The 14,453-nt window shown below is 43.0% G+C and overlaps 1 protein-coding gene across 8 annotated transcripts in view; it reads right to left on the bottom strand.

Moving 5' to 3' along the window:
* Agbl4 (ATP/GTP binding protein-like 4) overlaps positions 1-14,453 on the bottom strand; it is a 1,266,676-nt gene that overhangs the window by 115,590 nt on the left and 1,136,633 nt on the right. For all 8 annotated transcript variants that reach the window (XM_011240653.3, XM_011240654.3, XM_011240652.3 and 5 more), the window contains one exon: positions 1,438-1,552. In XM_011240653.3, the coding sequence (XP_011238955.1) occupies positions 1,438-1,552 (115 nt within the window). The remainder of the gene's footprint in view (positions 1-1,437; positions 1,553-14,453) is intronic.

Below are 14,453 nucleotides of genomic sequence, written 5' to 3'. Positions count from 1 at the left end.
CCTGTGGACCTAATTTCCATGGTTTTAAGGATTTAGTAAAGCAGCCCTGTGTAAAATGGGCCTACCTGGTTGTGGCAAGATCTTATATTCCAATGAAGCCAAGGGCCTTAGGAAAGTCCAATCTGTTTCCTTTCTTCATCACTAAAGCCATCTCTTTCATTCACTTACATTCATCAAACATTTCTTCAACATCTATTATTTGCTAATGCCTGCTGCCAGATAGTGAGAACACAAAGGCTGCCCTGTGTTCTGGAGACCTGAAGTCCAGTACGGTTTATGAACACCCTCCAAAGCTGTAGCAATGAATTCTCATGATTGATTGGCTTCTTGTTCTTTTTTCAATAGGCAGGCCTTTGAGGACCCAGAAGGAGGTTGCTACTTCTTTTGGGGGGCAGAGGGCAGGGAGCTTGAGGGAATGGTTCCTAGATAATGGACATAAGCTGAGTTGTCAAGAGAGTTAGACGGTGAATAAGGAAGATGGTTCTACAAAGAAAGCCCTGTCATGAAGGGAAAGTCGCAGGAGCCAACATGCTTATCCAAGACAAGAGGCTTTGTTTGGAGAAGTCAGAGGAATATCTCTGAAAGGTAAGAGACTGAGGCAAACTAAAGCCAGTTTTTAGATCACAGTAAGACTTACATGCAAAGCTGGGAAGTTGGCTTTTGTCTTAAAGTTTGTGGACCTCATGTAATCTAAAGTCCTGTCATTTGGGCAGCGAAGTTAGACTGTCAATTATCTCTGGCTAAGTGGCTTTGGGTGAGTCAGTTGTTACAGCTGTGAAATAAGGATAATAAGACTGTCTATCTCTAAGAACCCAATGTTCTTTGGCAAATGATCCCCTGGGCAGTAGGATTTTAGGCTGTAAATGATGGTTCTATGATTGGAGAAAGAGCATTCAAGATATGGCACACAAGTGGAGTATGGCTGGGTGGTATGTCCATCCAAAGAGAAGTACTGCCCATGTGATCTGGGTTGCTGTTCTCCTTCATTAACAGTTTCCAGGGAGAAACACAGGAAACTGTCAGGGATCATTATAACCACCCTCTGGGATTCTGCAAAGCATGTTCCTTCCCATCATTACTTCTGATACAACCATCCTGCTGGGGAATTAGTGTCTTACAGAAGAGAAATTGGGCATCAGAGAGGAAAAGTGAATCTCTCAAGGTCATGGAGGAAGTAGGTGCTAAAATTAATATTGCTTCTCTCAGTCCAGCAGCCTGTTCAGAAAAACTTCAGCAAGTGACTTTGGGTAGTTGTCTATAAATAGTCAAGGACATTAGCTTCACTCAGGAGGTAGAGTAAAATTTCCTATAATTTTTAAATTTCCTCTAATGGTTAGTCTGGAAATTCTTTCTCAAAATGTATTACCTGGTTTCTTCTTGTTTCCATACCTCTATTCTCTGACTTCCTGCTTCCACACATTATCCCCAGTTCCTCACCTGTAGTTGCCCAGGTAAACTCCATCAGGGTTGAGCATTGGAGCAATCTTGAAGACTAAATGTTCTCGTAGGACACGGGCAATTGGATGCTGACTTACAAGGAAGTCGATGATTCCTAGGGAGAGAGACACACCTGGGTTAGCCTCAAACGGTTTCAAGGAGAAGGGGTACATTTTTCTTAGTCAAAAACAAAAAACAAAAAACAAAAACAAACAAACAACCCCCCCCCCAAAAAACCAAAACAATAAGAAGGCCAGTGACTATTGGCCTCTGTCAGCTGTCTATGTGTGATTATGGATATATTAGTATATGTCTAGGTGTTTCCCAATGGATTGTTCAAATGTATATCTGGTTCTTAGGAAAGTCAGCTCAAGACATATAGCATTGAGTCCTATGGACAAGAGGGAAAAACACTTCATGCGGAGCAAGCAAAGAGGATTTCCAAGCATTTGAACTGGGTCTTGTAGGGCCCTAGATAACATCAACAAACTCAGGAGGGCGCTCTTATCACATAAAACATGGTTGGGTCTTCCTGAAGTATTCTCTCTAATATCCTGGTGATGGGCTGCATCCATCCAATAAGAAAGAGGTTGGAATGCAAACAGCTCTCAGACCTACCCTACCCTCTCTGTTCCATGTGTCTACTTTACTGGAGACTTGAACATATAGTCAAAATACTGTTCTGACAATTCATGAAATTGGTGTAATGTTATAAAGTGACAGGAGTCTCCCAAATGTAGAGGAGGCATGTCTCTTGTTGACTAAGAGAGTCTCTAAACTGGGCCCTTATAGGTCTTGGAGGCATGAGGAAGACAGCAGGGTAACTAAGAACATTTCATGTGCCCAGCAGCAGACACTTAGCTCTTGAAATGATAAATCACTTCAGAGATCATTCCAAAGCTGCTGTGACCAGCAAGGGACATCTCAGGCTTTTCATTATGCCAGGCTGAGAATCCATGGGCAGCCGAGGGCCAGTTGGACATCATTTACTTCTCAACCGATGCTGCAGTGGACCAGATGCCCTAATTTATTTGTTGGTCCTCATATTAGAGTTGCAGCTTGCCAATAAACAGGCAGGGTAATGATGCCAGGCGCCCTTGTTAGGAGCTAATAATTGCTTAATCTGTCCGCTAATTGACCCTGGCTCCCGGGGCAGCCCTCCATCAAGGAGCCAGCCAGTGCTCAGGGCTGGGCTATGCTGCGTTAGAGAACGGCTTCTGGAAATGGAGGTGCTCACCTCCTTCACAGATGAGCAGATTAATTGAGCTGCCAATTAGACACCTAATAAAAGAATGAGAGAAAACAAAGCCAGACAGAATAGGGCCATCCAGAGCTCACTTTTAAAGGTGGACTTGGGGCAATGAGAAGGTAAATTTTAGACTTAGCTCTTAGCTCTAAGCTAGAATCAACCAAACAAGAATCCTTTCCACTCACCCTTCTTTATATCTCCTCAACCCACCAACTCCACATTTGCTAGGAATCAAACACAAGTCCTTCTGTTTGCAAGGCAAGCAATGTACTGCCTGATCCACTTCCCCAGACTACAACTGCTCATATCATAAGAGCAGAGTCATCAGATTCTCTCTGCCTCTTTCTCTCTCTCCCTCCCTTCCTCCCTCTCTCTCTCCTTCTCTTTCCCTACCTCGCTCCCTCCCTTCCTCTGTTTATGACTTGATAGAATGAGTTCTAGAAGAGGACCAAGCTAAATTTCCCAGAGGTTTGATGAGACAAAGAAGGGCTAAGGAGGTTCTGAGTAGAGGGCCCCTTATGATGGTAGAGTAGCAGGAAGTGAAGCACAGTGAGAAGGAATGTCAGAGAAAGGAAACATGGAGAAGCAACCATGTCTGGGCATAGTCAAAAGCTCTACATGAACAGAGTGAGCAGAGGTATCCAGGGAGCAGAAACGACCTAGGGACTTATATTAGAATCTTAGCTGATTTTTGGCTGTAAGTGTTGAGAGCTTCCTCTGAACAGTTTTCTCATTTCAATGGAAGGATGCTTCCTAGTCTGTCAAATGAAGAGGGATGGCCCCCATCTCACTGGGAGAGACCAATAGTCTCTATGGCACCAGTCTTAAACATGACTTTGCCACCTCCTTTCCTTTAACAGATATCATCAAGATTGGGGAAAATAGGACAACAGAAAAGTTGGGGAGAGAAGGGAAGTGGCTGAAGATCTAAAATTAAAGTTAGGTGCAGAGACTCTTGCCTGATGCCAATCTCCAGCTAGCCAGGATGGGCTTTTCCAGCTCAGTCTTATATTCAATCAAACCTTATCTTCATTGTCTTTATTTCTCTCAGAACGTGTGGCTCAGGACTTTGCCCGTTAAGGGTCTTAAGAAATGCCTAGGGATGGAGCTGGAGAGATGGCTCAGCAGTTAAGGGAACATATTGCTCTTGCAGAGGACATAGGTGTGGTTCCAAACACCCACATCAAGTGACTCATACCCTGCCTGAATTTCTAAAGGTAGGGACTTTTGGTGCCTCTGGTTTCCATTGCCACCTTCACTCATGAACTACACATACACACACACACACACACACACACACACACACACACACACACAAGTGTGGGCCTGTGTGTACCAGAGGTTTTCCTCAGAGATCTGTGGCCCAGCCAGGTGTGTGTGAGAGTTCTGGCAAGGGGGGGGGGAGGGGAGTGCAATCAGGGAGGGGAAGTAATTTATGCTGCTTCTGCTGCTGCCGTTGGCTCCATCTCTGTCTCTGTCATGCCGTCCCAGTTACTAGGTTACTTTGAACCAGTGAGGAGTGTAGTGGAGCATCTCAGGAGAGCAGACTTCTTCCCAAGTGTTACAGCTCTTAGGACAGAAGCAGAGTACAAGAAGTTTTCGCACACCTTTAATCTGGGTATGAGTCCTATATACAGATTTGGGGTGGGTCAGGGTTTGACAACAGGTATTTCTTATTGGCTTGGTCTGAGAACTTTGGGGAAACCTTATTTGCATGTGGGAAGGCTTGGTGCTTCTCCTATGTGACTGATGGTAACACATTTCTCTGCAGGGGGCTTAGGGCCGCTGTAGCCCCTGACAGAAGTCAGGGGCCCAGGGGGCATGGCCAAACACCTGCCATGCCATGCAGGCAGAAGTCACTGCCCACAGGGTCACCAGGGTTCAAGGCCTGTACTCGACCAGGGACCAGGCTGTCTGTGTACAGCTCACACACGAGTACCTAAAATTCTAAATAAGAAAACTAAATGTTCTTTATAAAGGAGTAAGAAAGAAATGCTTATTGATGGATCATTCCTTACAAAGCCTGAGATGCCCTTCCGGTCTGGCCAGCACCGGGGTAGCATGGAGTCGGCTTACACCTGCAAGCTACCCACAAGACGCGCCACGGGATCTTAAGACCTCTGGTGAGTGGAACACAGCGGTCTGCTCCAATCTAATCGTGTGGGACCTGAGACTGCATTAATTAGGGAAGCAGAAAACCCGGCCTGATCAGGGGCACAAGTCCCTTCCAGTCCATGCAGGCACAGGGGTACCTTGGGCGTGGAGTCTGCTGACACCCGTAAGGTATACACAGGACCCTCCATGGGATCTTAAGACATCTGTGAGTGGATCACAACTTCTGCCAAAAGGCAGGTTCGAACACCAGATATCTGGGCACCTTCCCTGCAAGAGGAGAGCCTACCTGCAGAGAGTACTCTGAACACTGAAACTCAGGAGAGAGCTAGTCTCCCAGGTCTGCTAATAGAGGCTAACATAAACACCTGAGGAACAAGATCTAACCAGAGACAACTACAACAACTAGCTCCAGAGATTATCAGATGGCGAAAGGCAAACGTAAGAATCTTACTAACAGAAACCAAGACCACTCACCATCATCAGAACGAAGAACTCCCACCCCACCAGTCCTGGGCACCCCAACACATCTGAAAAACTAGACCCAGATTTAAAAGCATATCTCATGATGATGATAGAGGACATCAAGAAGGACTTTAATAACTCACTTAAAGAAATACAGGAGAACACTGCTAAACAGGTAGAAGACCTTAAAGAGGAAGCACAAAAATCCCTTAAAGTATTGCAAGAAAACATGACCAAACAGGTGATGGAATTGAATAAAACCATCCAAGACCTAAAAAGGGAAGTAGACATTATAAAGAAAACCCAAAGTGAGCAACGCTGGAGATAGAAAACCTAGGAAAGAAATCTGGAACTATAGAAATGGAAGAGAGAATCTCAGGTGCAGAAGATTCCATAGAGAACATCAGCACAACAATCAAAGAAAATACAAAATGCAAAAAGATCCTCACTCAAAACATCCAGGAAATCCAGGACACAATGAGAAGACCAAACTTACGGATAATAGAAGTAGATGAGAATAAAGATTTTCAACTTTAAGGACCAGCAAATATCTTCAACAAAATTATAGAAGAAAACTTCCCAAACCTAAAGAAAAGATGCCCATGAACATACAAGAAGCCTACAGAACTCCAAATAGACTGGACCAGAAAAGAAATTCCTCCCAACACATAATAATCAGAACAACAAATGGACTAAATAAAGAGAGAATATTAAAAGCAGTAAGGGAGAAAGGTCAAGTAACATATAAAGGCAGGCCTATCAGAATTACACCAGACTTTTCACCAGAGACTATAAAAGCCAGAAGATCCTGGACAGATGTTATACAGACCCCAAGAGAACACAAATGCCAGCCCAGGCTACTATACCCGGCCAAAATCTCAATTACCATAGATGGAGAAACCAAAATTTTCTACGACAAAACAAAATTCACACATTATCTTTCCACGAATCCAGCCCTTCAAAGGATAATAACAGAAAAAAGCAATACAAGGATGGAAACCACGCCCTAGAAAAAGCAAGAAAGTAATCCCTCAACAAACCAAAAGAAGACAGCCACAAGAACAGAATGCCAACTCTAAAAACAAAAATAATAGGAAGCAACAATTACTTTTTCTTAATATCCCTTAATATCAATGACTCAATTCCCCAATAAAAAGACATAGACTAACAGACTGGCTACATAAACAGGACCCAACATTCTGCTGCTTACAGGAAACCAGGAAACCCATCTCAGGGAAAAAGACAGACACTACCTCAGAGTGAAAGGCTGGAAAACAATTTTCTAAGGAAATGGTCTGAAGAAACAAGCTGGAGGAGCCATTCTAATATCGAATAAAATTGACTTCCAACCCAAAGTTATCAAAAAAGGCAAGGAGGGACACTTCATACTCATCAAAGGTAAAATCCTCCAAGAGGAACTCTCAATTCTGAATATCTATGCTCCAAATGCAAGGGCAGCCACATTCATTCAAGAAACTTTAGTAAAGCTCAAAGCACACATTGAACCTCACACAATAATAGTGGGAGACTTCAACACACCACTTTCATCATTGGACAGATCATGGAATCAGAAACTAAACAGGGACACAATGAAACTAACAGAAGTGATGAAACAAATGGACTTAACAGATATCTACAGAACATTTTATCCTAAAACAAAAGGATATACCTTCTTCTCAGCACCTCATGGTACCTTGTCCAAAATCGACCATATAATTGGTCACAAAACAGGCCTCAACTGATACAAAAATATTGAAATCGTCCCATGCATCCTATCAGAGCACCATGGACTAAGGCTGATCTTCAATAACAACATAAATAATGAAAAGCGAACATTCACATGGAAAATGAAAAACACTCTTCTCAATGATACCTTGGTCAAGGAAGGAATAAAGAAAGAAATTAAATATTTTTTTAGAGTTTAATGAAAATGAAGCCACAACATACCCAAACTTATGGGACACTATGAAAGCATTTCTAAGAGGGAAACTCATAGCTCTGAGTGCCTCCAAAAAGAAACTAGAAAGAGCACACACTAGCAGCTTGACAACACACCTAAAAGTTCTAGAACAAAAGGAAGCAAATTCACCCAAGAGGAGTAGATGGCAGGAAATAATCAAACTCAGGGGTGAAATCAACCAAGTGGAAACAAGAAGAACTATTCAAAGAATCACCCAAAGGAGGAGCTGGTTCTTTGAGAAAATCAACAAGATAGATAAACCCTTAGCCAGACTCACTAGAGGGCACAGGGACAGCATTCTAAATAACAAAATCAGAAATGAAAAGGGAGACATAACAACAAACCCTGAAGAAATCCAAAACACCATCAGATCCTTCTACAAAAGGCTATACTCAACAAAACTGGAAAACCTGGATGAAATGGACAAATTTCTAGACAGATACCAGGTACCAAAGTTAAATCAAGATCAGGTTAATGATCTAAACAGTCCGATATCCTCTAAAGAAATAGAAGCAGTTATTAATGGTCTCCCAACCAAAAAAAGCCCAGGACCAGATGGGTTTAGTGCAGAGTTCTATCAGACCATCAAAGAAGATCTAATTCCAGTTCTGCATAAACTATTCCACAAAATAGAAGTAGAAGGTACTCTCTCTACCCAACTCATTCTATGAAGCCACAATTACTCTGATACCAAAACCACAGAAAGATCCAACAAAGATAGAGAACTTCAGACCAATTTCCCTTATGCATATCGATGCAAAAATACTCAAAAAAATTCTCGTCAACCGAATCCAAGAACACATTAAAACAATCATCCATCCTGACCAAGTAGGTTTTATTCCTGGGATGCAGGGATGGTTTAATATTCAAAATTCCATCAATGTAATCCATTATATAGACAAACTCAAAGACAAAAACCACATGATCATCTCGTTAGACGCGGAAAAAGTATTCGACAAGATTCAACACATATTCATGATAAAAGTCTTGGAAAGATCAGGAATTCAAGGACCATACCTAAACATGATAAAAGCTATCTGCAGCAAACCAGTAGTCAACATCAAAGTAAATGGAGAGAAGTTGGAAGCAATCCCCACTAAAATCAGGGACTAGACAAGGCTGCCCACTTTCTCCCTACCTATTCAACATTGTACTTGAAGTCCTAGCCAGAGCAATTCAACAACAAAAGGAGATCAAGGGGATACAAATTGGAAAAGAAGAAGTCAAAATATCACTTTTTGCAGATGATATGATAGTATATATAAGTGACCCTAAAAATTCCACCATAGAACTCCTAAACCTGATAAACAGCTTCGGTGAAGTAGCTGGATATAAAATTAACTCAAACAAGTCAATGGCCTTTCTCTACACAAAGAATAAACAGGCTGAGAAAGAAATTAGGGAAACAACACCCTTCTCAATAGTCACAAATAATATAAAATACCTTGGCGTGACTCTAACTAAGGAAGTGAAAGATCTGTATGATAAGAACTTCAAGTCTCTAAAGAAAGAAATTAAAGAAGATCTCAGAAGATGGAAAGATCTCCCATGCTCATGGATTGGCAGGATCAACATTGTAAAAATGGCTATCTTGCCAAAAGCAATCTACAGATTCAATGCAATCTCCATCAAAATTCCAACTCAATTCTTCAACGAATTAGAAAGAACAATCTGCAAATTCATCTGGAATAACAAAAAATCTAGGATAGCAAAACTCTTCTCAGGGATAAAAGAACCTCTGGTGGAATCACCATGCCTGACCTAAAGCTTTACTACAGAGCAATTGTGATTTAAAAAACAACAACAACAACAACAAAAAAACACCCATGGAAGGAGTTACAGAGACAAAATTTGGAGCTGTGATGAAAGGATGGACCATCTAGTGATTGCCATATGCAGGGATCCATCCCATAATCAGCTTCCAAATGCTGACACCATTGCATACACTAGCAAGATTTTGCTGAAAGGACCCAGATATAGCTCTCTCCTGTGAGACTATGCCGGGGCCTAGCAAACACAGAAGTGGATGATCACAGTCAGCTATTGGATGGGTCACAGGGCCCCCAATGGAGGAGCTAGAGAAATTACCCAAGGAGCTAAAGGGAACTGCAACCCTATAGGTGGAACAACAATATGAACTAACCAGTACCCGGGAGCTCTTGACTCTAGCTGCATATGTATCAAAAGATGGCCTAGTCGGCCATCACTGCAAAGAGAGGCCCATTGGACTTGTAAACTTTATATACCCCAGTACAGGGGAACGCCAGGGCCAAAAAGGGGGAGTGGGTGCGTAGGGGATGGGGGTGGGTGGGTATGGGGGAACTTTGGGATAGCATTGAAAATGTAAACGAGGAAAATACCTAATTAAAAAAAAAGGCATGGTACTGGTATAACGACAGAAAAGTAGACCAATGGAATAGAATTGAAGACCCAGAAATGAACCCACACACCTATTGTTGGGAACCGCCCCCACATTCGCCGTCACAAGATGGCGCTGACAGCTGTGTTCTAAGTGGTAAACAAATAATCTGCGCATGTGCCAAGGGTATTTTTCCACTACATGTACTCTGCCTTTCCCATGACGTCAACTCGGCCATGGGCTGCAGCCAATCAGGGAGTGATGCGTCCTAGGCGAAGGATAACTCTCCTAAATAGGGACGGGGTTTCGCTTTCGTTTTTGGGGGCTTTCGTTTTTGGGGTTTGGGGCTTGCGCTCCTGCTCCTGAAGATGTAAGCAATAAAGTTTTGCCGCAGAAGATTCTGGTTTGTTGTGTTCTTCCTGGCCGGTCGTGAGAACGCATTTAAGAGTTGGTGCCGAAATCCGGGACGAGAAAATCCGGGAAAAAAAAACCCGGGAGGAGAAAATACAAGAAAACTCGGGACAGGAGTTAACCATCACCGGCGCAAGGAAGATCCCTCATTCCGGAACCAGAACTGCGGATCATGGTAACGAAGGTTCCCGTAAAACAGACTGTTGAGAAGGATTCAACTGCATGAATTCAGAACTCTTCAGCTGGGGAACAGGAGTACCAGTGAGTACAGCTTTACAAGGTAAGTCTGGTCTTGAACTTTCTAAGGAAAGTCAAGACAGTCTATCAGAAGTAAAGTGGGAAATAGCTTTACAAGGTATGTTTGGCCTTGAACTTTTTCTAGTGTTAGGAGCCCTTTTGTTCTTTTTCACATGTTATCAAGTGATTAAGATAGGGCTGAAAATTCTAGATGAAATTCAGGACAATCTATCAGAAGTAAAGCGGGGAGAGAGAGTAGGAGCAAAGAGGAAATATGGTACACAAAATAAGTATACAGGCCTTTCCACGGGTCTTGAACCCGAGGAAAAGTTTAGGTCAGGTAAGAATACCTGGGGAGAGATTGGAAGGAAGGAGAAGGAAAAAGAAAAGAAAAAAGATCAATCAGCGGAGGTTTCTAGGAGAAGGAGCCTATACTCATCACTAGGTGAGTTCAAGGAGCCAGTTCTTAATAGTTCTGAATCAGATGAAAAGGCTATTAGGGCCTGGAAGGCGCTCTCCCGAGCAGGTAAAGCCACTGGACAATTAACAAAGATCGTCCAGGGACCTTAGGAGTCCTTCTCAGATTTTGTGGCCAGTATGACAGAGGCAGGCTCTTGCAGCCTACAAGGTCTTATTGTCCACCCTGGAGTTGTAGATCAGGATTATAAAGGGGAACTTCAGGTTCTCTGTTCTTGTCCTCAAGTTGTCTTTTCTATATCACAAGGGGACAAAATAGCTCAACTAATAATTTTGCCAAGCCTACATGGCTGTTTTCCTTCCTCTGGTATTCCTTGAGCCGCCAGAGGGATTGGTTCTACTGAAAGTGATTCTGATTACTTAATAATGCCTTTAGATTGTTGTCAAATTTTATCTACTCATGTAGGGGTAAACCCTCGTGGCGTCAGGCCATTACAGGTCTGGCAAATGGATGTCACGCATATTTCCTCCTTTGGGAGAAATCAATATTTACATGTTTCTATTGACACCTGCTCTGGTGTAATGTTTGCCACACCTTTAACAGGTGAAAAGGCCTCACATGTGATTCAACATTGCCTTGAGGCATGGAGTGCTTGGGGGAAACCCAAACTCCTTAAGACTGATAATGGACCAGCTTATACATCTCAAAAATTCCAGCAGTTCTGCCGTCAGATGGACGTGACCCACCTGACTGGACTTCCATACAACCCTCAAGGACAGGGTATTGTTGAGCGTGCGCATCGCACCCTCAAAGCCTATCTTATAAAACAGAAGAGGGGAATTGAGGAGACTCTACCCCGAGTACCAAGAGTGTCTGTGTCTATGGCACTCTTTACACTCAATTTTTTAAATATTGATGCTCATGGCCATACTGCGGCTGAACGTCATTGTTCAGAGCCAGATAGGCCCAATGAGATGGTTAAATGGAAAAATGTCCTTGATAATAAATGGTATGGCCCGGATCCTATTTTGATAAGATCCAGGGGAGCTATCTGTGTTTTCCCACAGAATGAAGACAACCCATTTTGGATACCAGAAAGACTCACCCGAAAAATCCAGACTGACCAAGGGAATACTGATGTCCCTCGTCTTGATGATGTCCAGGGCGTCAATAATAAAGAGAGAGCAGCGTTGGGGGATAATGTCGACATTTCCACTCCTAATGACGGTGATGTATAATGCTCAAGTATTCCCCTGCTTTTTTATCACTAACTAGGAACTGGGTTTAGCCTTGATTCAGACAGCCTTGGCTCTGTCTGGACAGGTCCAGACGACTGACACCATTAACACTTTGTCAGCCTCAGTGACTACAGTCATAGATAAACAGGCCTCAGCTAATGTCAAGATACAGGGTGGTCTCATGCTGGTTAATCAACTCATAGATCTTGTCCAGAAACAACTAGATGTATTATGGCAAATAGCTCAGCTGGGATGTGAACAAAAAGTTTCCGGGATTGTGTGTTACTTCCATTCAGTATGAGAAATTTACTAGGGCAGCTAATTTGTCAAAAAGTCTTTTTCAGTATATGTTACAGAATTGGACGGCTAAATTTGAACAGATCCTTCGGGAATTGAGACTTCAGGTCAACTCCACGCGCTTGGACCTGTCCCTGACCAAAGGATTACCCAATTGGATCTCCTCAGCATTTCCCTTCTTTAAAGAATGGGTAGGATTGATATTATTTGGAGATACACTTTGCTGTGGATTAGTGTTGCTTCTTTGGTTGGTCTGTAAGCTTAAGGCCCAAACTAGGAGAGACAAGGTGGTTATTGCCCAGGCGCTTGCAGCTCTAGAACATGGTGCTTCCCCTGATATATCTATGCTTAGGCAATAGGTCGCTGGCCACTCAGCTCTTGCATCCCACGAGGCTAGTCTCATTGCACGGGATAGAGTGAGTGTGCTTCAGCAGCCCGAGAGAGTTGCACGGCTAAGCACTGCAGTAGAAGGGCTCTGCGGCATATATGAGCCTATTCTAGGGAGACATGTCATCTTTCAAGAAGGTTGAGTGTCCAAGTGTCCTTCTCTCCAGGCAAAACGACACGGGAGCAGGTCAGGGTTGCTCTGGGTAAAAGCCTGTGAGCCTAAGAGCTAATCCTGTACATGGCTCCTTTACCTGCACACTGGGGATTTGACCTCTATCTCCACTCTCATTAATATGGGTGGCCTATTGCTCTTATTAAAAGGAAAGGGGGAGATGTTGGGAGCCGCCCCCACATTCGCCGTCACAAGATGGCGCTGACAGCTGTGTTCTAAGTGGTAAACAAATAATCTGCGCATGTGCCAAGGGTATTTTTCCACTACATGTACTCTGCCTTTCCCATGACGTCAACTCGGCCATGGGCTGCAGCCAATCAGGGAGTGATGCGTCCTAGGCGAAGGATAACTCTCCTAAATAGGGACGGGGTTTCGCTTTCATTTTTGGGGGCTTTCGTTTTTGGGGTTTGGGGCTTGCGCTCCTGCTCCTGAAGATGTAAGCAATAAAGTTTTGCCGCAGAAGATTCTGGTTTGTTGTGTTCTTCCTGGCCGGTCGTGAGAACGCGTTTAAGAACCTATGGTCACTTGATCTTCGACAAGGGAGCTAAAACCATCCAGTGGAAAAAAGACAGCATTTTCAACAAATGGTGCTAGCACAACTGGTGGTTATCATGTAGAAGAATGCAAATTGATCCATTCCTATCTCCTTGTACTAAGGTCAAATCTAAGTGGATCAAGGAGCTCCACATAAAACCAGAGACAATGAAACTTATAGAGGAGAAAGTAGGGAAAGGCCTCGAAGATATTGGTAAGGGGAAAAATTCCTAAATATAAGAGCAATGGCTTGTGCTTTAAGATCGAGAATTGACAAATGGGACCTCATGAAACTTCAAAGCTTCTGTAAGGCAAAAGACACCGTCAATAAGACAAAAAGGCCACCAATGATTGGGAAAGGATCTTTACCTATCCTAAATCAAATAGAGGAGTAATATCCAATATATATAAAAAACTCAAGAAGGTGGACTCCAGAAAATCAAATAACCCCATTAAAAAATGAGCTAAACAAAGAATTCTCACCTGAGGAATACCGAATGGGTGAGAAACAACTGAAAAAATGTTCATCATCCTTAATCATCAGGGAAATGCAAATCAAAACAACCCTGAGATTCCACCTCACACCAGTCAGAATGGCTAAGATCAAAATTTCAGGTGACAGCAGATGCTGGCGAGGATGTGGAGAAAGAGGAACACTCCTCCATTGTTGGTGGGATTGCAAGCTTGTACAACCACTCTGGAAATCAGTCTGGCGGTTTCTCAGAAAATTGGACATGGTACTACCAGAGGATCCTGCCATACCTCTCCTGGGCATATATCCAGATGATGTTCCAACTAATAAGAAAGAAACATGCTCCACTATGTTCATAGCAGCCTTATTTATAAGAGCCAGAAGCTGGAAAGAACCCAGATGCCCCTCAACAGAGGGATGGATACAAAAAATGTGGTACATTTACACAATGGAGTACTACTCAGCTATTAAAAAGAATGAATTTATGAAATTTCTAGGCAAATAGTTGGACCTGGAGGGCATTATCCTGAGTGAGGTAACCCAATCACAAAAGAACGCAAATGAAATGTACTCACTGATAAGTGAATATTAGCCCAGAAACTTAGAATACCCAAGATATAAGTTACAATTTGCAAAACACATGAAACTCAAGAAGAACAAAGACCAAAGTGTGGACATTTTGCCCCTTCTTAGAATTGGGAACAA

The sequence above is a fragment of the Mus musculus genome, chromosome 4 (genome assembly GCF_000001635.26).
Source record: "Mus musculus strain C57BL/6J chromosome 4, GRCm38.p6 C57BL/6J".
NCBI lineage: Eukaryota > Metazoa > Chordata > Mammalia > Rodentia > Muridae > Mus > Mus musculus.
Note: the sequence above shows the minus strand (reverse complement) of the source record. Positions and strands in the feature narration are given on the sequence as shown.